The 24,844-nt window shown below is 43.9% G+C and overlaps 1 protein-coding gene and 1 long non-coding RNA gene across 7 annotated transcripts in view; one reads left to right on the plus strand and one right to left on the minus strand.

Annotated features, from left to right (window-relative positions):
- LOC143378601 (uncharacterized) overlaps positions 1-11,703 on the minus strand; it is a 180,601-nt gene extending 168,898 nt beyond the window's left edge. For 2 of the 4 annotated variants that reach the window (XR_013088349.1, XR_013088339.1), the window contains exon 1: positions 10,108-11,703. This is a non-coding gene — a long non-coding RNA (uncharacterized LOC143378601). Of the gene's footprint in view, positions 1-9,677; positions 10,015-10,107 lie in introns of those variants that run through there. The other 2 variants (XR_013088320.1, XR_013088333.1) reach the window with 2 other exon arrangements.
- LOC143372224 (protein cortex) overlaps positions 1-24,844 on the plus strand; it is a 243,072-nt gene that overhangs the window by 209,333 nt on the left and 8,895 nt on the right. For all 3 annotated transcript variants that reach the window (XM_076819477.1, XM_076818627.1, XM_076820341.1), the window contains one exon: positions 21,803-22,021. In XM_076819477.1, coding sequence (XP_076675592.1) covers positions 21,803-22,021 — 219 coding nt within the window. The remainder of the gene's footprint in view (positions 1-21,802; positions 22,022-24,844) is intronic.

Here is a 24,844-nt window from a genome sequence, read left to right on the forward strand (position 1 = left end):
ATTGTTTAAGGTAGTAATCTTGTGGTATATCTACTATGAGTTTAGTTGTGTGTTGAAAATAATAATTAGTCTTATATCTGTACACTTCGGTATAGCGTGAAACGTATCTCCCTCGAAATAAGCTAGTCCACTTCCGAATTATACTTCAATGATCAGAATTTTCTGTGTATTTATTCTTTTAAACGAATAAAACTTCGTTTAACTCCACGCAATACAGACATTGCCAGAGTTACAGAGGGAGAAAGAGAGATTATTTTCCAGCATCGTTAAACTTTCTCGCGTGATACTTCTCGTCGGAGGAACACTCAAGCTTTTAATTATCTCCTTGCAGTGGGAGAGCACGCTGCCTCTTAGCCACTCGCGGTTTCCTTCGGTTCCATTCTCGTACCACTTTTAATTAGCCTCGCGCTTCATTCGCTTTATCAATTACCCACTTTCCGTAATAACACATGTTACCCCCGCCTACGGGACGGGACAGATAAATGTATTTAACCGATCGATCAGCTTTTACGAAGTCGCTGGCCGTGAGAAAGCTTCTTCCGCGCTTAAATTCATAGGATCTAGGAGCATCGCGCGACAGATCTGTGGGATGGCTTTGCACAATGAGTCGCGCGACATCGTTGCGTGTCAGACTGCTATGTAGGTGTCAACACCATTCCGAGAACCATTTTTCGTCGTCCTTTCCACTCGAGACCGGCGTTTCTTCGTCTTCCACGTCGTCTGCAATCCAGCGATCTGTTGAATCCCCCGCTCTACCACACCCGCTATTTTCAATCCGCTCTTGTGTCACCACAGGGCCCCGTTACACTCTGAACCTATAGGTCGAAGTTGTTCCGTTGAAGCTTCTTCGAATTGCTGCTGAAGAGTATGTTGATGGGTGAATAAAGTTTCTTAGGAATGTCCTAGAGATATCAGGACAGGACTCTATTTTCTAAACTGCCCTTAATCAGTATCAAAGAAGTCTACATCAGTTACTCTACTGACAAGTAGTAGTATTCTTCCCCAATTATCGATTTTTGTTACTATTTCAACCTGATAAAGTTCCTTGAAATTCTGACCCCTCGATTCTCCTGACGAAGAATGGTTAGGAAAATGAAAAACTGAACTTCTAACTTTTGTAAAACTGTCTTCCTTTAGGGAAAATGTAAGGTCTTTCTACTGAAGTTGCTTGCGTTATCTTGTTGCATTATTTAGTGCGCGGTACATTTACAACGTAATCGTCGTTGATGGAGAAGATCGAACCGAGGGCAGTGAAATATCGCCGCGGCGCAGTATGTTAATCAACGCGATCGGAAACGTACGCGCAAGTGAAACCTTTTACTGGGCGCCGTGTTATTAATTTTTCAATTACTCAATGATTATGCAGCCGTTAGCGTAATGCATCTTAATACCTGTTATTTGCTTTGGCAGCGACGGTCGGTGGGAAGTTTTTCAGATTTCGCCCGTTTCCCGAAGGCATTTGGTATTCACGTCTCTACGCAATCGCTCGTGACGCTGCTGAAACTCGGGATAAGGTTACTACCCCACTAAAATGAGCTCCGAGGTACCGTAATTCTCGGTTGTCAAGAGCGTATACCCGCAACCTTTTGGAGTAAATTGCGCTTCGTTCGGTGAACTATGGATACTGGCTCAGCGACGATTAATTTCCATTTCCATATACCTAATGCATGCGAGCAGCTCGTTTATATGTTAACTATCGATCCTGACAATGCCTCGACGTTTTGACTTTCTCGATGCGTATCGGCCGATCTCCGACAAATCCTAGCGATTGTTTCTGGCAAGCGTGGAGGAGGGACGGGGGGAGGATGGAGAAAGATTCGTATTGAAAAGGAAAATTGAACCTGAACTGAAAAATGATTGGTGTCGGAGTCGAGTGGATTAAGAAAAGGACAACTTGAGTGTGCGGCCACTCTCCACTGGCTATCGCATACCGATTGGCGTAGAAAATTGGAAAGCTGCAACTGAAATGAAGGCACTCCCTATCGACTCTTCTGAAGTCAGTTGACTGATTGCATTTCCAGGAGAAATTGAAATTGGATATAAAATCAGACTTTGAATTACAGCTTAACGTTATCCTATCTGAAATCAAATGAAGAGGAGATTTCCAAGACACGCCCCGTCAACTATCAGAAAGTAATCGATACACGTCGAGCCGCGAAGAGGATTCAAATTAAGAAGGGACGAAGCTCCACGAAACACTGTCCTCGGCTGGTTGCCATTACTCGATTCGCAGGAACGAAAGATTCAAATTAAATGGGGAAATCGATACCGCGCTGAAAACCTTCAAGAACGCGTCGCCAAGTTTTTCTCCGCTGTCCCGCCGCGTCGTTAATTCAATCGAGCGGTTATCGATTAACCCGTTAGCGCGATCCAGCGGGTGAACCGTGAGAAGTTCCCGGGCGTCAATCGACCATCCTCCAGCCGTTCAATTATTTCGATCACGCGAATAGCGCCCTGTTCCGCGATTTCCTCGAACGTGCAAAAAATCTCCGCCTTTTTAGGAATAATTACAATCCGAAGAAGTTTACGAGGTCTAGCACGGTGGCGGCGCTGGAAGCGGCTACTTAATAATGTCTCCTCGCTGGCGAACGGGAAGGGTCGTGCGCCATGGTAACCGGTTAATTATCACGTTTCTATTTCGGACACGCCCTGACCTTTTTTGGCAGGTGATGAAGAAGCTGACTCCAGATCCCGTGGAAGCCATCGAACCGACTGGACTGCTCTTCCAACGGGAGCATTTCCATGAACAGAGCCGGATGAAACTGCAGTGACACGCATCTTTGCAACTGCGATCGTCACTGTGCAGAGCAAACTGAACAAGGTGGAAATCGAAACCTGGCCATCCGATGCAATTATGATATGACGTGCTTCATGCATCACTGAATTATTTCCACGTCCCCGATGTTTATTCAGATAATTGAGGATGCTGAGCGTTGGCAGATTGGGGCTTGTAAGGACAGCTAGAAATAGTTTCTTTCCTCTGGACTTATTGCCTTGAATTCTATGAAGTAGTCGTAGAGGAAGTGGTGCAAATATGGGCTGGGGTCTAAATACGGGCTAGCTGAAGTATTAGGTCATAGTGGGTTCATCACTTCATCGCCAGAGGTGTACAAGTACAACTGAAGAAGAGAAGAAGCTGTGGGACACAGATAATGGCTTATGTAGATTTGTTTGGGTAACATGCTGTACTGTAAATCGTCTTAAAAGGACGAACGAACGAATCTGAAAGATTTTACAGGTATGCTTGTTTGTTTTTTTAACAATAATCTGGTGAACTAAGAGTTAGTTTGCTATGAGCACTATATTGTTGACATTGTAAGCTTGTTTTCGCATAATTTTTTATGATGAATGGCATCTATGAGCAAGTGGTCTAAACACGGGCTACAAAGTTGAAGACGATTTCAGTGACGTGGAACCTCATCAAAGGGGACACCCAGATAACGAGGATGCGAGTTGCATGTCTTGCACAAGACTTTTCTCTAAAGACACAGAGAGAGAATTTTTGCTGAAGTGTTTTCAGTGTTATATGTGGGAACACCACGCCTGTGTAGGTGTTGAAAAGGACATATGCATCTCTAACTACTGTAAAAACACCATCACCATCTAAGTTTATTTTTATTAGCATTTTGGACATGTTTTAAAAATATTCAGTCTGAAAATATTCAATTTCCACTATTCTTTTAAATTATTTTAATAGTAGCCCATATTTAGACCCTATTCAAAACCGAAAATTACTACTGCTTTTTTAAATATAGAATTTGAAACAAACATTACATTCTTTCACCTTATTTCACCACCATATAATAAAGTAAACATATTGAACATACAGATTCAAATGTCTAATCATAAAAGTCTTTAACAGGCTGGGCAAAAATCCTGGAATAAATGTGGTAGCCCATATTTAGACCACTTCCTCTACCACTAATCAACGACAATTAATCACAACTTTGGTAACAGATCCTGATACCCTTCCAGCTTCTTTTTAAACATTAACGAAAGATATCACTTGGGGTAACTTTGTCCTAAAAACTAGATTTTAACACAAATTCCTCTAGCGCCTATTGTGTAACAGGTATTATTCTCTGCCAAGCTGCATCTTAAGTAAGCAATCACAGCTATCCAATGCACTTTGTCTGAGAATAATACCTGTTATATTGTTGCATGGTAGAAAAAAAATTGTTTTATGATCTAGTTTAATGGTTAAAGTTACCCCAGTGGTCAACGTTACCTCATTTCACGGTACCTTAGCAGAAGGAACTGTCAGCTGAGAAAGTCCCCAGGTCCTCAAACGCTGGACTAACATTCCCACACTTCTCGTTAAATAATCCCCCCACAAATCAGACCCATCAATCCACAACATCAAATCCAAACTGTCTAATTGACAGCAGACTTCAGTCCACCTACGAAGCAGTAGGGGACACATTGCCGGCCTCCTCGTGGAGCAGGTATAACCAGAAAGCGGCAGGTTTCGTGGCAAAGTGTGAGTGGGATTTATCGATCGGGGCTCGCGACCGATCTTTTCCGCCTAGCTACGAGCCGATTTAGCGTCGGATCGGATCACGCGTAGCCACGGCGGAATCGTTCGTCGCGTGATCGACGATACGTCACGATGATCGATTACCGAATACGGAGATATGCTCGGGTGTCCGCCCTACGGAATGCTGCGACGATAGAGAAGGCAACCGGTCGCCTCCTCTTGTTTCTTCCCGTGACGTACCGTATTCTCGTTTCCCTGTCGCCGTTCGACTGTCATCCATCTCCGCGGTGCCTCGAACCGTTGGAAATAAATGGCTTTTCTCGTTCTACCGGATGCTGCGTTATCTGGACGTGCCCGTATCGACCTACGTTTTGGTTCAGCCTTCGTACTGCATCCAGGCTCGCGTACTCTTATTGTAATTGTCCCCCCGCCAGCGCAACGTATAGCCCCGGAGATCCTAAACAGAGATCTCCAGTCCCGTCCACTTTCAATTAGTCGATTATCTTCTTTTGTACGAGTGCTGAGAGGATGCTTGAGACTAAATAGCTGTGGTTTCGCTGGTCTCGTTAATGAGATTTGTAGTGTCGGATCTCCACCGTCACTGTTTCCTCCAGTTCCACTGTTGAAGAGTTGGGTCACTAGTAGAAGCTTCCAAAAGCCGAAGTGGCCAACCAATAGGTCATTGTATTGTTTTAGCATTTACTGCTTAAAAGCTGTATGTATATAATAGGGTGGCACTTATTTTCAACCTGTGATTTCTTTTGCTCTCACCCCCTAATATGGTTCCACTTCATAAAAAAAAACAGTCCTTGAAAAAGATGATTGCAATCAGACAACAAGAAAGGGTGCCAACCAGACCTTAAAGTTTAACATTCATCAATGGTTTGAATTTGAAGAATTTCTCAAAAATAGTAACCGCTATCGAAATTTTGTTCAAATAATATTAAAAGAGCATTCCATTTTCTATAATTACTGTGTATATCTTTTTTCCGTGTTTCCGACCATTTTTTAGATAATAGCGTTTGAATATAGAGAGGTCCGCACTACGCGCGTATAGACAATACGCCACGCCGTACAGGTGGGACGCGCGAAATGCGGACCACTCTATATCCAAACACTATTATCTAAAAAGTGGTTGGAAGCACGACAAAGTTATATATACCGTAATTGTAGAAAATTGAACACTCTTTGAATATTATTTGAACAAAATTTCGATAGGGCTTACCATTTTTGAGAAATTCTGTAAATTAAACTGTTGACGAATTCTAAACTTTACGGCCTGGTCGGCACCCTATCCTGTTGTCCGATTGCAATAAACTTTTTCGGTGACAACTTTTTTAGCAAATGGCACCATTCTAGGGGGTGAGAGCAAAGAAATACGTATAAATAAGGGCCACGCTAGTACATAACCTGTGAAGAGATTAAAACATCAAAGAAATGAGTGGATAGTAATAATAGGAAAGGCTTCGGGGAAATGCGCCGCGGGCCTGAACGCGTTTAAAGCTCTTCTACCTTTGAGAAAACTATAAGTTGTCATTATATTAACAATATGCTAAATGTAGAGTTGAACTGAAGGCCATAGCAGGATTGAGAAGCAGAATTCAGCCCAATCCAGCTACCCAGCTGATACTTCAACCCGAGGTCCTCGCCCCCTCCAACCGAAAATCGTTCAGCCACCTGAAGGTAGCCCGAGATTACTGGGCACGTCGTTTCTCCAGATGCTGGCTAACGAGTGTAACGAGTCCGTGGCAACATCTTATGTGGATATGTTAGGCGCGTTTACCCGTTTCACAACTCTTTCTCGAGCGTCGCCTCCTACCTCTGCTCCTCCTTCTCCGCGCCAGCTGCTCCTCGATTGGAGTAGCTCCTCGGTCGAGCAGTGTCGCTCCCTCTCTTGCTCCCCCGGCTCGCTTATGAGCTCCGTCTCTGTTGGGCCCCGTTCTCCGGGGCCCGTTTCGATGGTGCAGGCCACCATCCGTTAGCTCCACTATTCAAATGCAGACCTGCTGCCCGCCGCAATTTAGACCGTAGGTTATCCACTTAACTGCGCAATAACTTTGTGCCGTGATAGCAGTTTTCTGGCGGCCGTACCGCGGTGATAACGAGCCCGGCCAGGTCTTTGCTCGTTACCTGACCGCGTTCTGCCTACCTTTTTTTCGTCCCTTTGCCTTTGTTGCCCCCCAGTCATCACTTCTTCGCTTTATTCTTCTGTTCCTGCTGCCTCGCAACCCTTTGCACTTTTATACCCTTATTCGCGGGGGAAACTATGCACCGATATTGCTGTCTTTTGCAGAGACAATCCTACGGCTTTGTGAGATGCATGATTCCTCGAGGCTGAGGAGTCTATATTGCGAGGGTGTTTGCTAGAATAAATTTGATTTTATTGGGAGTGAAAATCTTGCGATTCGCTGTACTTTATTGTATGTGATTTCGCAATTTCTGGGTGGAAGATGTATAATGCGTGGTAACTAATCACTGTTCTCCAGCACGTTTTAAATTAATGTACTATGCAAATAGTCTGTGAAGTACCTCATTAATATCGCCGACATTGGATTGAGATCGCGAGGCTTCTAAGTAATTACTGGTTCTCCGTAATCAGTTAGCGCAGCGCAAAGTATAATTGCAGTTAATGATCCGTTTTTCTAGCGTTATTAGATTGCAATTGAAGTGATTGACAAATGCAATGTGTCTGCTGTGCTTGAGTTTTCGATAAGGTAGTGTGATTAAGTTACGCCAGATTCACCCTATGGCGAATGGAGCGGAGCGAAAGTGGACTAATAGAAAAGGCTTTCGACGCGTAGAAGGAGCTGTGAAACATACGAAATATCTTCCACTTCCGTTTAAAGTACCGGATAACACAAGGCACATGGAACGAGACGAAACCGTAACCGTATCGGAGTCACGATGGAATCGTTGAACAAGTTATCTCCGCAACCAGGTCCATAGAAGATATCCAACCAGTGCGAGCGCGCAATGTTCAACGAAAACCAGCAGGAGTTGGCAGTCGAGTTGAGGGAGAAAAAGTGAAACCAAAGAGCGTAGAAACTGCATCACTCAAGCAAGTCGATCGATTTTGCATAACCAATACGATGATCATGCAAAAACTGGAGTCTCATCCACGGAGATAACACTATCTATCTAATACCTACACAGGTATTACTAGATATTCGTAGCCCCAGTTCGTAAAGTGGATTTCCTCATTGCCACGGTAGCGACTAAAAGGTGGAATTTCTTACATTTTCCCACATCTTCGAGAAACCCCAATAAAATTTAAAGCTCGAATTAAAAGAATTGTCAAAGTCATAGGAGTTTAGAGTTCTTGTGGCAATATTCATGTTAGTCCTAGGCAGTACTAGGTACTACTAATGCCAGTGATATTTGGCTGTTAAAGTGCCAGTTTTTAATATTTATTCAGTTACAATAAACTCAATTACCATACTTCAAATTAACATTGTGTATTAAATAAAGAACTGATATGAGACCGTGCACAACCAATTATTATTTTATAAAGAGAGTAACGCCGCTTAACAACATATAGTTTAAGGGAACAACTCTAGGGAGCTCTAGTAATTATAACGACAAGACGATACAAATAATATTCACCACTAAGCTTTAAGGCGTAATCCACGCCTTTTTGGAAATGTATCTACCATTTACCTTCACCAAGCGCCTGAGAACACACCGATACTGACTTGAATCTCGTAACTATCGCCTGCTTAAGGATTAAGGCATCCACGTTCCTATAACGGATCGCTAACCGCCGACCAGAAATTTCCAATGGGTCAACGGATCAATTAAGCGTAAGAAAAAATACCGTGCCGTGTTACCATTGCGCAGAGCGTTATTTGATATCGAGGCAACTGGAATTCGTGTTGCTCTCTGTAGACAAATGTTCACACTGGGGAACCTGATCTGTGGGTACCAAGTGGGTGGTGACTTGTTTCTTGACAAAGCAGCAGTGGCTGAACCAATGGCCCCCGAAATTAATGTAATAGTTGAATGATCGGGTGACTTCCGTGTCGCGGCTTCGAGTCGTCCTGTACTGGTCCCGGATTAGCAGGGCAACGAAGCCAGAACGGCGGAGTCACGAGAGAGCTGGATATTCGAGGAACGAGCGGAATTTATTAGCGCTGGGTAGCATTGGTGATTGCGGCTGATTGGAATTGATAGTTACCATTGCTCTAGGCTCCTCGACCGGCTGATCGTCACAATGTATTATTATGATATCTCTGCGAGTGCGGATCGTTCAGCCGGTGCGCTCGTTTTTCATTGATCGCTGGACGTGCACGCGTGTAATCACTGATGGAACTTTGCGCAGCTGGCTAATTTTAGAACGGCGGGATGGAAATGCTGTTGCAGGGGTTTCGTGCGACGATTGCGGGTTAAAGTTTGAATATTTCTTGGGCGTATGAAGCAGTAATAAGAACAATTAAATTTGTCATATTACTTTAATTAGGTTCTCAAGTTTAAGATTTTGTGTCTATGGCTATACAGTTGCTGTAAGTCGTTTCTGTATTTACGAAGGCTGCAAGGTAGCCTGGCGAAAATTGTTGATAAGATCCCATCATAGTATCGTCAAACAGATTTCTAAAGTACGCAAGACATAAAAAGAATATATACGTAAATGCATATTTCGCTTGTTACGCACAGCGGGGTGATTCACATTAACGATCCAGAGCAACGCGTAGCCTAATATATTCCGCCGCAAGTGCGCGTACCACGATCACTGGAACGTATTTGAATAAAAAAGCGTTTGCCAACGAACGCGCAGTCACACTTCAGAAATTAGTTAGGCCAAGGAATGTTGGCCGGTGACCTTGCCTCAGCTGCTCGATCCGAGTTAGTGCAATAACTTTACCCAGCTCGGTCGGCGAAAAAATGCTTAATAGACTGGAAATAATAACGATGAACTTCAATTTCCTGTTCCACCTATGGATCAGGTATTGAAAAGTACCCCGCGTTATTTGCCGCGGTCTGGCTGTGTTTCAGCCTCGATCGTTGATTGGAAAAGAGGATTGAAGCAGGGAAGACGGCGGAGAGGAACAGTTTTTGCTAATCTGAAGATCTTGATGACGAAGGTTCAGCTGTTCCCGAGCGTATCGTATTGAAAATAGCCTATATAGGAGAGGATGCCACGGAATGCTGTATCATACCGGTTAGCGATTGATCAACAAAGATGACTCGTTACTACCGTCGACAGAGGTATCTGCGAGCATAGAGTGCCATTTTTATCGAGATCTTATCGACGGCCATTTATTGTGCACGGAGGGGTACGTATGCAAGAACGGTCCCGCCGCGGATTTCGATAAATTATCGCACTTTATTAGATTTCAAGAGCTCACTTACACGCTGTCGTTCGTGCCAGTTATATATCATTCTAATTACGTATCATACCCCTAATGATTATTGATAGCGATGGCTAAAGTTTGCTCCGGGCGTTTGTTCTGTCGGCTCGGTAGGCAATCCTTTACTCGGATAAAATCGGATATAGAATCTCAACGTAGCACCTCCTGCCATGCATCAGCTGTTTTTAAATCCTTTCATAAAGAAGAATGACCAAGGAACATTTAAAAGGTATCGTGCTTTAGGACATTATACGTGGCCTGCGATCCACAGCTCTGTAAACTTACCAGTGGCGCCAGAAATCCTTGCTGTGCGCGCATCGAAGTCACTGGGGCCTCGAATTCCCAACGACAAAGTCACCACTGCCCGACGACGAAATATACGCGCACAAAGTCTCGCTTGCGTGGACCAGATCTAACGTTTTATCTGCCCCGTCCGTCGTATCATCGACCGTTAGAACGTTCGCCGCGGGTAGATACCGTTTTTCCCCCGGACATTTCACCTTTCGTGGGGAATTCAACGACCAGTCCGTATCTGAAAAATCACAATGCGTTTCACGTGTTACAACCTGAAACGTGATTACACTGGCCACACACCTGCCGGTCCAACGATTTCGTTCCCGTCCATTCTCTCGCCCTCTATCTCTCTCTCTCTCTCCCTCTCTCTCCCTCTCTCTCTCTCTCTCTCCCCCACGTTCCGGGGCCCTCGCGGTCCCGTTTCCGCGGCGTTCTGAAAAAGGACAACCGCTGTCCGTCGCCCACGTGCCGTACGCCCGTTCCAGCCGCTCGTTTTTCGTAACCCGCGACGCGAATGACCCGTGACAAACCCGCGCGTACCGGTTCGTTTATGAAACCCGACACCTTTGGCATTAAAACCGCATTATACGCTCCTCGGGTAACAGAGCTCGATGGACTCCGCCGTGGAACCGGAAGGCCCCGACACCTGTCAGACGGTCCCTGGCTGGCCGCGTTGCGCGTGGGCCTTCGTTAACCGCGCCGCGTTGTCTTCCACCGAGCTGCCCGGGCGCAAAAATCCGCCACTGCACGCGGGGACAGTTTTCATCCCGGAGAGGATAATTGAACAGCAGCGTGGAAACTGGAGGCATCTGCGGGGCAGAACGGTAGGATGGTCTCATCGACAATGGGGGGGAATCCTTGAAACGCGAGACAGCAGCGAGCTCCGAGCGAGTCGACATTCCAATTCGCCAGGGTACAGGAGGCTCCACGCCTCGATATTACGCTTCGACGAAAGTTTGTTTATCGATCGAGCTATACATGCTCCGAGGCGGCCTTTCTCTCACGTTCTCGGCTCGCAGGAAGTTGGCAAATCCTCCTTTTTTCGTCCCGTCTCTGTTCCTCCTTCTCCCTGGCCCTCGCTCCTCGCTTCGCGCTCCTATCCTTCGCTCTTTTTTTCGCCTCCTCGTCTTTCTTCCCTCGTTCGCTCTCCTCGCCGGCGTTTCGATCCTCGGCTGCCCCGTTCGTACTCGGCCGTTCTCTCGTCCTACGAGGCCTAATCGTCCACTTTGCCGATACCGGTGAAAACGAGATTTATCCTCGTCACGCGTCGACCTTCCCGGCCGGTGGACGATCCATTGGCTGCCACCTGGGGGCCCCAGCCCGGGTCAAGATTCCCCCGATACCATCGAGCTCCACGAGAACTGGGTCTTCGATCGACGAACGCCGAAATCGTCCGTTGGTCCTAAGCGACCGGCTGCAACGACACGCTGTTACTCCGTACACGAAGGCCGTTCACTATATCCAGCATCCCGAGACCCGTGCCGGAAGGTATTCCATCTGCTCGGTGCTCGTTTCTCTCCCATCGATTCCCTATCGACCCGCGTGATCGTAGACCCCGAGTCGTAATCGTCGGAAGTCCCGCATCCTCGATCGTCCAGCCAAGTTTCCGCAGCTTCTCCGTGAGTTACTCGCGTCGGTGGCGACCTGCGACACCGCGGTGCCTCTCTTCGCTGGTGAGACGGAGCGCGATGGTTCCTGAAGCGTCCGCGACACGACGGGACTCGTGGGACCCGCGACCCCGGTGGAACGACCGAAAACGCGCGTGACAGAGCCCGAATGCTCGGCAGAGGCGAGTATCCCCTGGTGCTCAGGGTGGCTGGTCCGAGGGATGACCTTGCCCTAGGACAACTCGGTGCTCCTCCTCGTCGGGGCATCGGCGAACGACTGAGGGCTGCAGACGCCGGGCCCCGGAACCGGGGACCCCGACACGCCACGATCCGCTCGAGCACTGCACCGTGTTTCAGGACCAGTTCGGCCGCTTCACTTGGCTCCGGAGGAAGGATGCCGTGCGTGGTTGCTCGGTCCTCGCGTTTCCCCTCGATCCCCTCCTCTGGCTCCCTCCTCAGGCTTCCCCACCCTCCCGGCTTAGCTGCTGCTACTCTCGCAACCCCCTCCTTACATCACTTGTGGAGATCGCCCCCCTTTTCGATCGCGTTTGCCCCCTCGTGCTGCTGGCGAATCTCTTCTTTCGTTCCGCCAAACGAGTTGGCTGTGGTCAGGGGACCGAACTGGACGCGGCGATTCTGGCTGACGTGGCCCGAGGTTTTCGGGGTTAGAGGGTGACTGGTCGAACTCCACCTTGGTCCTTTCTTTCGTGTCTTCGTCTGATTTCGCTCGGAGGGATTCATATTTCGAGGGAGCTTTGCAATGTTTTCGATGCTGGGTTAAACGATAGTTTATACATTATTTAATTGCTGATCACGTTGCAATTGTACTGGGTTGAAAGCTCGCACTTGAACGAATTCTGTTCGTTTCGTTTTTAGTTTGATAGTGGTTAGAATCTGATAGCTTTATTCGTGAAAATGTTTGGAAAATTCAACCCCCTTGATTCTATGTCGTTGATATAGTAACAGCATCAAGATATTCTGAAAGATTTTGTAACTCTTACCTTGAGATTATTTTATAACTCCTCCGAAATAAATTGCTACCACCTGCAGGTACCAATAGAATACCTAAAACTTCGTACCCCTGAAAAACTACAGAAACACATAAGTAACCCGTTCAAGAAACTCAAGTCTAGAGACCCCGCTCCACGATCTGTATTAAAAATTCCAGGATACTAGAGTCTGTAGTACCTCCTAACTGTGAAATCGATGAAATCAAAGTCACACAGTCGCAAGCCCCATTCATCCTGCTCCACTATTAGGTTCCCATAACAAGAGGAGTACGTCATACTTCACTCTTCAAGCTCCCACCTCTACCTAATACATCTCATTTCCATCATACGCTCGAGAGCATCCTTGCTCCCACTATCGAGTCAACATCAGGTGTCATCTATGACTCTATTATAAAGTCAAATGAGGCATCACCCAGCTTCCTCCTAGATTGCTCCAAGGATCAGGTCGAATTTGCTAAACCCTTCCTCTGGGGTCTTTTGTCCCGAGTGCTCTACCGTTTTCTATATCTCCCAGCATGATCCCCTCCCATTCGAACATGTTGCACGACGTAGTAGCAATCCTCCTCTTTCGTTGAACTCCTCGATGCAATACGACGATCGTGGACGGCTGCTAAGCTAGCTTGCCCCTTCTTCCGTTGCTTTCCCTCCTGCCAATCGCATCCTGGATCCCCCCTGCGAACCTGATGGCCCACCTGGGCCCAACCTCTTCGCGTCCGACGGGAGCCAATCGCCGTGTCTAACGTACGATCTAATGTCTCGGTTGTAACGGGTGTCGAAAGTGGAGGGAGATCTCGATGCTGTTGCTGTATTGTGTCACACGCATGCACACTCCGTGTCGTCTAGACCAGATTGTTCCGCGGGCTACGGCTGGAGAAATCGCAACGCCGATGATGCTGACCCTATTAGGCTCCGTGGGCCTTGGGTGCAGTTCCCTCGTCGGTGTTTACATGAATCTCATTCAGACTCTCAGCAATATCAAAGCATTTTTACGAAAGTCACGTCACGTATACTGGGATTTCCCTATGCAGGTGCAGTGGGAAAGGTAGACGAGAACGCGGTAGGTGTTATATAATGATCGTAGGTGGCAGGCTGAGAGTCAAGATCGACATAGAATAGCTCAGACTACTCGTACCGGTGCCACATCAGTTGGCAGCAAAATGTGGTTTAGGCACAGTGAATTGGAGTAATCTTACCCAAGAATTTAAATTCCTATGAATATTTCAAGTCCTTGGAAAATACACTTACACGCATCTCGGTGCAGCTATCACTATCATATCCATATTTAGCAACTTCCAGTAAAATAGAAAAAACCTGTTTATAAAATTAAAAAGAGACATGCTTTTATTTCTATTTTTGCGAATTTTGCAAACGTGAAGCTGTCCAAAACGAAAATACATATTGCACAAAACAGTAATGGGTGCAGGTTTAAAGTGTGCAATGAATCGCTCATTTGTTATCGGATTTGCATCAGACGTGCACCAAACGATGTAGAATTTGTTACGTATATTACACGTCATAATTGAAAAACTGTCAAAAATGGAGTTGCACCCTTTTGCTGCAAGCAGCTCAATTGTTTCCATTAAACTCCCAAGATTCCCCTAGATATCAATAATCCTCGACGCTATCAATGGTTTAGAAGCTAGAGAAAACTATTATCCCCTGAAAGCGCGCCAGGAAATTCTATTCTTCCCTAGCCAACTCCGCACAGAATGTCTCAGAGGTGGCTCTCTTCTCCCCGTGGGGGGCGCTAATTATCTTATTATCACGAGCCGCGATCGACAATTCAATAAGGGTGGCCCCCGTCGAGATCGTTGACCATGTAATTACCTGAAACGTTAATTGCTCGCCAGAGACAGTGGCACAAAGACCGACAGACCAGTGACACTTGGTTTCGCTGCCGGTTGACCCAGTTGCCGCAAGAATGCCACCGTAAAACCGTAAAAATGATGACTTTGATCGTTCGAAGTATGAAAACATAAATGTCGTCACGGTTCACCTGGTGATATATTGCACCTACGCCCGTGCATGTGGGCTCTAATAAGCATTTAGCCGTTTCCCTTAGAATTTTACGATACGATCGGCATAATTTGTCGCACGCAGGTACGAGCGTTGCGATACGGACAGCGCTAATTCATTAGGCGGCGTCTCTTTTTTCCGGCCAACATTTTTCCCATCCGCACCCGCTATGCGTGAACTCAATATCTGTATTACCAGCCGATAGTCTGAATCGCCGGCAAAGCAACCTGTTCCTACGAACGCGTTATTAATGTGTGCGCGTTCGCATTTTTCTTTCTCGAATTTCTAATCCCGCGCGATTAATGGCGCCTCCGCGACATCTACTTACCCCTGCTGAGGGGCTTTGCCACTCGACGCCATCAATTATTCCCACTTGTTATTACCTACCGAGAATTTTTTCGCAGCCTTTTGCGGTATCGCAGTACCTACTGGCTAATTATCGCCTAAACGGTGTCTCAGGGGCGACCCTGCATCTAACAATAATTTATATTCTTAATCTTGAAGTACTTCTCTAACTGCTTTCACTAAAAACTTTGTAACTGTGAGATTTTCTAAATGCTAATACCAGGAGTTATGGTTATTCCAGTTTATTTATTGATTTGTTCGTTTTAATGCAAAGTGACTGCTTGCCGGATAAACGTTGCTCTGGAAACGCCACCAAAATGGTGATCGTAATTACAAATTGCGAAGATCGTTGACGTGCACGTTGACAGCCTACCATACACTTACGCTCTTTTTTAACGTGTTGCTCGAATAAAAGCGTTTAGCAGAGACAGCGAATCGCGGCTTGTCGGCATCTTTGATATTCAGATCGGAGATCTCGTGGCTCGCGTGTGCAATTGCACCTGTGTCCGTACCATCGATGCATATGCAGCGCGTTTGACGTTCCTGAATGAAGAGTACAACCTGCGCGAGCTACGTTTATGCCATTAATTTGTTTCCCCTGTGTACGCGATACCGGCGCGGCTGAATTGTTCATAAATATGCAACAGCCACTTTCTGACAAGGGGAGGGGTGGAGATCAAAGTTAACATTACCAAGTTCGTCGTTCGTGGATTCGAAGGCACCACGCGAGATGGGGGAAGAAATTTTCCAAAGTTACCTGATCTGGAATTTATTGGGACTGGTTAGTTAAATTTAGAAATACTTTGAAGAAATAGCAGTGTTCCCAGGACACTTTTGCAAGAAAGTCATCAGTAACTAAAAAAGGTACATGCTGGTGCGACAGGTATGCGAAAGCTTCCAAGAATCCTTCCTGTCATTACAGTAATTATTCAACTGCTCTTCCGTTGACATTGATTATAATCCAGAACCTCTACCACATTCACAAGATGAAATGCTACGTACGTGAGAATTTCTAAGTAAATGGAGCATCACCTTCACTTCACTAGTGGTAAAGAAATTTGAACGAGTCACAGCAAAGATTTGACTAAAAAAACAGGCTTTTGAATATAGATTCATTCGTTTTAATTAGATCTATAATACATCGAAAGATAAAGATGTCACCCCAGGTGTTTTCGCCAAATTCGCCACAGTGAGTTGCGCGAGGTGGCAGAAACGAAGAGAACAACTCTCTCTACTCCGGCCTCTACTCGAGGCAACGCGGGGAAAAGGAAAAGGGTTCAAAGGCACTGGATCTCGCGTGATGGCCTTTTCGTTCCCTGCCACGCGGGCATTTCGCCGAGGACGTAAACATTTTGAGAAGAACGCGCAAGAGCTTCTTCCTGCCCCTTAATTCCTTGCTCCGCCATTGTTCGACCCCCTCGATTCCTTGCAACCCTTTCTCAAGGAGGACCCCCTGCGAGGTTGACCCACTGGAACCGAGCTGCAGGTGGTGCAGCGTCGTACCTTGTGGAGAAATAAAGGCGCATGGACACGTCCGTGCGTGCGTCGCGACGCAGTATGTGCGTGCACGATGTCATCTGCTAACCGGTTCGAGCTGATATAACGCAGGACCGTGGGAAGAGGAACGGTTCAAAAGGACGAAGTGTTGTCCTGGCAGACTCTCAAAAAATCTGCAGAGAAGCTGGACAGTATCTTTACTGGGCCCAGCAGCGCACGAGCGTCTACCAGTTGTGGCTTCTTCGGCAATGTTGGCCAAATTTTCGATCCTTCCTTGGCTTATATCGATTGGTACTAGCGGGGCTTTAAATTGAAAATTTGAAAAATTAAGATACTTTGGGGGCCGTATAGGTATACAGGATACGTATGATAAATAATGTGATATTTTTTTTAAATGCGTATACCTATGAATTTAATTTAGGGGGTCATTTCGGTTAGACGGTTTGAAAAAATCGATTTTTTAAAAACATTTTTTGAAAATACATATCCTCAAGAATGTGCTGTGAAATTTTCATGGAAGAATTCCGATTATTTTAGGTTTTACATAGGCATTTTTTGTAGGGAGCGCAGAGGCTCGGCCTGTATACATGAAAACTTTGAACGCGTTTTTCTAGAAACGTCATTTGTCCACATCGTGAAGATAAAATCTCAGAATCTATCGAACCGATTGCTTTATAAATTGTACTGCTTATTCTGCACACCCGTGACTCTCGCAGGGACTACAACCAAGTATTTTCATTGAGTCTAACCTACTTTTAAAATCGAAAATAGCATAAGAAAAAAGCCGAAAAAACATTTTTCTCGCATTTTGCCCGTCATTTTGCTAATTTTTAAGACAAATCACTAATTATAGTCCGGGCGATAGCGACAGTCATACTGATCAAGAATCTGTTTGGATTTTTGGGTTCAGGTAAGTCTAACAGCTGAAATCGCCTTCTCGAGCGAGGCATGAATTTTTAAACATGTCTTCAAGACCGCTTTCAAAAGCGTTTGAAAAGTAATAATTGTATTACTTTTATATTTTTTATTTACTGTAGCAATGTAGTTCAATAAATAGAAAAAAGTCATATTCCATTACTATAATTTTTTTCGTTTCAATAAATTCCTGAAAATCGCTTAATTTATCGGCGCGCTAACCGGAATAACCCCTTAAGGGGGTAAAATAAACCCTCGTAATTTAAATGTCTGAATGTAATTTGTGTAGAATCTTGACAGTGTAATTCAGTATTCCTTGTTGGCTCTGTGTTGCTGTTAACCGATATAATTACTAGCTTATAGATATTCCTGAAACCTCCTCAGACTCTTCGAAGATATTCGAATCTCATACTTTTTAAATACTTTTCCACAATTAAATACGCCGTTTGTACAAATGAAAGTAGTAGATCTAACGCAGAAAGGGTTGCGGGTCACTCCTGGATCGAAGGGCACCCTTTGCGGAACGCAGGACAACCCCTTCAGCACCTTGCAACAGGAGACTCGCCTGCGCAGGGAAAATATTGGTCAGACAGGTTTGGCTAGGCTTGCTAGACAAAACATTGACCAGCAGTCTCGACATCTTCGCTGGGGGTCCTCTACATTTTTCTTGCCTATGGGAAAATCTTCCTCAATTTTCTACCGAGCACGCAAACGCAGCTGCTTGACATTTTTAAGACTCAGCTCCATGCAAATTAGGCGTTAGACCACTGGATTTATTGGCTTCGGATGCCACGTTAGCAAGGATGCCGGGAAGAGCATCATGAAACAGAGCTACTCCTCCGTGGGACACAGCTGAATTTGATTCTTGAGTTTGACCACTTCTGCTATTCGTGAGAATCAACAGAGTACCGTTCGTAAATCAATTCAGGTCTACGTGGATAAATTAGAAGAAGCTGAAGTTAAACAAATTTTGTAGCAAAGAAAGACATAATTATTATGTAAGCAAGAAAAATAGAATAGGCAAGAATTCTACTATTTTTCTTAAATCACAAACGTTAGTTTACTCAAACAGAATTCGACATTTATTTCCAATCTGAAGAATTCCCTCGAAATTCCCCACACTCCACAACAAAAAGTGATTCGAAAATACCGCAAAATCATTCCCTCTTCAATCCTCTTCGACCATTTCCATTCGTCTAAGAGATAACTGCCAGCTAACAATAACCCTTTCACGTTGCACGTTGGCCCTTATCACCGGAAGAGCCGGGGAACGAAATAAAGTCATCGTCGGGCGTATTTTCCGGTCGTGAGTGCCCCGCGGCGCTAAACACGCGATGGCGTTATGGTAGCGGAGGAGCCTGGTCCCCGGTGAAGGCATCGGCCCATTAAATGTTGCACGCCCGGTAATTTATGGGGTGCGAGAGAAGAAACGTAACCACCATCTCCGTCCAAGGGTACACATAATGCGACCCGGCGCGTCGCACAAGAGCTGCCAGGCCCCTCTCCCCCTACCTGCAACCCCCTCGCGCATCCTTGCATTTGCATAAAGCTGTACCGAGACGCCTGGAGATTAAACGCTCAAGATTTCGCCGGCTCCTGCACGCTACTCGCGCGGAAAATCCGACCAGGATACAGGTTTAATCCATTTTGGATTGGGCCATCCGCGTGGAAGCGAGGATAAGAAAGATCGAGGGACGATCGTGTAGCGTTGGCTTGCGGAAGAAAGTGGACGTGTGACGGTGAGACACATGGGAATAGGGGATTTGGGAATGGTGGACGCTGGGAAAACAGTTGCATATCGTGGGGAAGAGGAGTTCATTGCGAGATACTAATAATAGTGTGTTTAAGAATAATTATAAGTAATTATTCTAATATGCAATTATTCTGTGTTAAGATTAGAGTTCCGTGTTTGAGAAGTTACAAGTTTGATTAGTTCCGAACTGACAAGGGGAGGACACCATGTGGTAGACACCGATTTTGATTCTGCCAATGGGCCTTAATAATAGAGATATTTACATGGAAATTATTAAAAATTTCATAGTGGCCGTGGGGTTTTAATGGCTAAAAATCCCACATTACCCTGGCGCCCACGGGGGATTCCCTTCTGGAGGCGTCGGGGTGCCTTTCGAAGATGTCTCCACGTTAAAAAAAACTTTATAATTTTTTTTTTATAAATTTATTTTAACTTGGGGAAATCTTCAAAAGGCACCCCGACTCCTTCAGAGGGGAATCCCCCAGGGGCGCCAGAGTAGTGTGGGATTTTTCCCAATTAAAACCCCACGACCACTATGAAATTTTTAATAATTTCCATGTAAATATCTCTATTATTAAGGCCCATTAGCAGAAACGCTCGAACACCTATTTATTTATTTTTGACATAGATTCATCGTGCCAAGGCTCATAAAAATCGGTGTCTACCACATGATGTCCTCCCCTTGCGAGAGTGTTTCGAAGTTGAAATTCTTCCAGCTCCTGAGAATTCCTGATCCTCGCAGGGTATTAGGAAATGCACTGCAGAGCTGTTGCATGAAGACATCAAGAACAGGCATTCATCGTTTCTGCCCTAGCACCCAGAGTATCGAGGGGCCATTTACGTCAGATTGAAGGTTTAGCTGAAGGATATTGGAAATTTCATTGTCGATAGTAAAACGACGGATGCTAATGAAATATGAGGATTACGAGCTGTGCCTGGCCTTGCATTTTCGAGCGTGCAAGCCTGTATTTATTGGTCGCGGTGCGCCATAGTGTTTGCGAGCCTTATCGCGAGAAATTCCTATAAATACGCTGGCTCTTCTTCTGCCGCACGAACGGCCACGAGCAACGCGCTTCTGCCTGGATTTCCGGGACGATACTTTAAACGGGAAAGCAGAAAGGTGGCATCCTAATTCCGAGTTACGATGGCGTTCCCTTCAGGCGATTCTCTCGGCCGTAACGGTGAACGATCGTCCATTTAAATCGTCCGTATCGCGATTTATTGCTCCTCGCTTCTGGTTCTACGTCATTCGCTCTTCGTTCGGTGGACGTTGCTATAATTGCTTGTTACAGTTTCTTTTTCCAAGCCAAAATTCGAATTGCTAGCCCACAGTAAGTCACTGACGTATACTTACGTAAGCATGGGTTCACTGAAGATTAACAGAAAAGTGATAAGAATTGAGAATATTAAGGCAAATGTCTACATTCGAATACTCAACCACTTTATTAATAAATCGAGATAATATTTTCACAATAGAATTTTTTTTATTCTTAGACAGATTTAGGTAAGTCGAATGAACTTAATTATTCTGGAATTTAATCGTCAGAGTATGTACTCTAGCTTGCAAAGTTAGTTCCATGTATTGATGTGTCGCGTAGAGTAGAGGGTTGTAGGTCGTTGGGAAAATACCCACCACTCTTGCGCATCTCACAGGGGTTAAGGAATCAGCTAGAAGAATAAGGAACTTGAAGCGGTGTTTGAGGTGTAGATGCATACAGGTTCAGGATCTCGTTCTTTCAGTCATTGGTCCACGACCAGATGTTCGTTGAGTGTACAGAGGCTGGGCGATGTAAACATTAACCCTTCGTACTTTATTCCACTGGACATGCGTAGATGATGCCCAAATTATCTCGACGCGCATTGTTTAGCTTTGCTGAACGAGAGATGCAAGTTTGATTTTGCGTCAAGCACGGTAAATGGTACTTATGAAACTGAACAGGAAGGTATGAAAAGGTACCAGGAACTGATGGTTTTGGAATTGAAGAACAAAAAATGTATTCAAATTTATATTGTACCTACCAGGCTTAATTAGATACGAGAAATGTGTAACCTTTCGTTTCCTACTAATTGCAGAGAACGTTCCCAAACAGCAAAGTCACAGTGACTCGACACGACTACGCGAAGACAAGTTGATCGTTGTGGGATTTTTCTGTAAACCTTTTCACTCTCTTAGAAACGAGGTTTTTTCGTAATTAACAGTTCGCTGTTAATTATGAAGATGATTTAAACGTTACATTGAAACAACAAGCATGAAATGATGTTTTAATTAATAAAGTAGAGTACTTATTGTTTTCAATTTCTTGGATGCACAATTATTATTATTGCCGAGCGTGGAATGCATTTGTCATGAAATGTAAGTTCAAGAGTCTACAGTTATTTCCGAATGTGACTTGAAATACGTTTCATTTCAAAGTGCCTCAAATGAAACTTCCCAAGTTTTAATCATTCATGTTTAAAGATTTACCTGATTGAAAGTATGAAAATTCATATATCTAAGAATTTGAAATTTATACAATTTTTACATTAACTGGATGTATTTCTAGGAGGATCAACCATGGCACCAAATTTGTAATTATTCATCGACCTTAAGGCAGACCTCACAAATCAGTAAAAAGCAACCGGTGTATATCTCGAGGCAAATCTGTTCAGAGGATAGATTTGTACCGAAAAGGAGTAAATACAGTCTGGAAGCAGCGAACTATCTTCTGAGAAAAAAAGTCGCTAACACTCCGGAGGAAAATGAAATCGATGTGCTAGCGCAGGTATGACTATGCTTTCATAATTTAATCACTTCATTAAGCTGCATTACATTATATTCTGGTTTTTAAAACTTGGAGAACTTCGACAATATTGAAACAGTTATAGCAACTTGAAAGCTTCGAATTCTAGGAGTTTTAAATTCCAAAAGACTCACAGTTTGTAAAGCATAGATCCGGGACTTTTGAATTCTGTAGGCTAAGAAATTAGGGTATTTAGAATTTTACCAGTTTCGAAATTCGAATGCTACAAATTTGATAAGTAGGTCCCGAACTCTATTGAAAGATCAAAATTTCCAATTCTCTAGATTCTAAACTCTGCTAGCTCTGAATTTGCCACTAATTTCAAATTCCCAGAGTTTCCAATCCTGAGAAATAAGATCTCCAAAATTTCAAAGCTCCGTTTGTCAAAGTCTCACTTCTTAAAGGAAAACTTTGAAAGACAGAGAAGAGTCCTTCGAAAGTGCCGGTTTCCAAAAATTTCACATATTCAGAATTCCAAACTCTGCGGACCCCGAATGTACAGCTGCTTCGAATATCATTGTTTTTGCATTCTTAGAGCATTCAATTCTAAAATCTCAGAAATTTCAAAGTTTCAATTCCCAAGGTCTCAAATCCCGCAGCATGATTTTGGAAGAAAGAACGAAGACCTTCGAAGGGCCTGACTTCCGAGTTCCGAATTTGAGAAGGTATCAAAACTGTCGACTGCATTAAGGGGACGTTCCAGTCTAGAGCCCCAAAAATAGGTGATCTTTAGGAATTAATTAAAGGAAAACTACTATGTATAATTTAATGGGACTTTTTTCATTGTATTAAGGATGTCTTAAATTATAGAAATATATTTTTTGTTTTATAATTAATCATTACAGGCGGTACTGGGGAGTCGTTAAAGCCAAAGCGTCGAAAAATTGATCCAAATCGGTGGGACCTGTATCTCCAAAAGTTATTATCCGATTCGACTGAAACTTCTTTATTTTGAAGAATATACTTCTGGCTAGGGGAGAAACCAGAACAAATTACAAAAATAACATTTTTTAAGAAAATAACGACACTTGAAGTTTGAAATCACTTTTCCCCTATATTTTTCGTCCTTTCAACGCCTTTGAAAATTATAAATTTTCATTTTTTTTTTTTACTGGTTTCCCTCCTAGCCAGAAGTATATTCTACAAAACAAAGAAAGTTTCAGTCGAATCGGATAATAACTTTTGGAATTACAGGTCCCACCGTTTTGAGAACACTGTTTCGAGAAAAACGCGTTTAAAGTTTTACGTGGGCGCCGAGTGGCCAGTTGCTGCCCATGCATTTGCCGCTACTCAAATGCCTATAACTTTGGGAATTTTACGAATTTCAACAAATCCTTTCAAACACGTATTCCTAAAAGGTCGAACATTCGAAAAATGAAATAAAAAAAATCGATCTTTAAACCGGAAGGTCCCCTTACGTAATTTTTAATCGTGCAGGATGTCAGGAAGCCTTGAACGGTAGTTGAAGCAACGTTCATGCGTCAGGCATCGAATTAGCATAAAGGCCGTCCGGATGTGGGCGCGAGGTATCTTGTTCATATTTATCGATGAGGGCATGTAATCTTCGATAATCGATAAAGATAAGATCGAAATCACGGCGGCAACGCGGCTCACTGCGCGAGAAATTACTGTTCTTAGACGCTGGTGGAAATAGTTCGTTTCAAAAAAAAAAAAAATAACTTCCTCCCCTCTGGTCTCCCACAGCGCGGCATCGGGCTGTGCCAATTTCCATAGCTTTCCGCGAGGATAGTTTTGCGAATGAATATTTATTAAACGCGCTACTTAATCGGGAAATAGGATTTAATGTGCCTACGGATTGCAAACGCGGAGTTACCATAAAAACTCAATGACGTGGTTACAATGACTCTGACTCTCGAGATATTTGCTGAATAGGTATGATAAATGATGAAGAATTTTATCGTTCTTTAAGGGGCGATTCTCGTATAACACCCCCGAAATTTATGATTTTTTAAAAAAAAACTATTGTTAATATTGCATTAAACTCTTTTGAAATATAAGGAGGCATCTTTAAACTTGTAGAATTTTTGTTATATCGATCCTTCTTATTATTTATTAATTATTATCGAATCGTGTTAACCTCTGATGTTGTTATCAGGTGTAGCACCTGTCACAGTCAGCTGTTTGCAAGAAGGAGAATAATTTCTTAAAGTTAAATAATTTAAGCTCTGGGACTGGGCCTAAAATTTCAATTTTAGTTTTCATTTATAATACTTTTCTCATTGATGAAAAGAATAGTGTGAAAAATTTGTCTAAGGAAAAAACTTACTTTTTCTTTCAAACGCTATAACTCTTTCAAGTTTTCATTTTTTTTTTAAAGTGGACCAATCCCAGCGTAAACTATCTAACTTTAAGAAACTTCTATTTTCTTTTGCAATCAGATGACTGTGATAGGTGCTACACATCCCGCCAACAGGAGTTACATCGTCGAAGAGGTGGTCAAGATTCCGCAATAATAATTAATCTATAATAAGAAGGATCGACAAAAAAAATATTTTCTGCAAGATTAAAGATGCCTTCTTATATCCCAAAAGAGTTTAATCCAATATGACTAACAGTTTTTTTTTTTAAAAATCTTAAATTTCTGTTACTTTTGGGGTCGTTAGACGAGAGTGCCCCCCGTAAGTGGTTTTCCCAGCAAATAGTAGATACATATGTCTTCCAAAGAAATACGGGCAATAAAAAATATTTGATGATTCTTAAAAGTAATAAGATTCATAGAAACATTTTTCTCTATGCATCGATATTAATGTCGATTCTGAAATTCTATCAATACCTAAGTAGATT

Source organism: Andrena cerasifolii, chromosome 1 (genome assembly GCF_050908995.1).
Source record: "Andrena cerasifolii isolate SP2316 chromosome 1, iyAndCera1_principal, whole genome shotgun sequence".
NCBI lineage: Eukaryota > Metazoa > Arthropoda > Insecta > Hymenoptera > Andrenidae > Andrena > Andrena cerasifolii.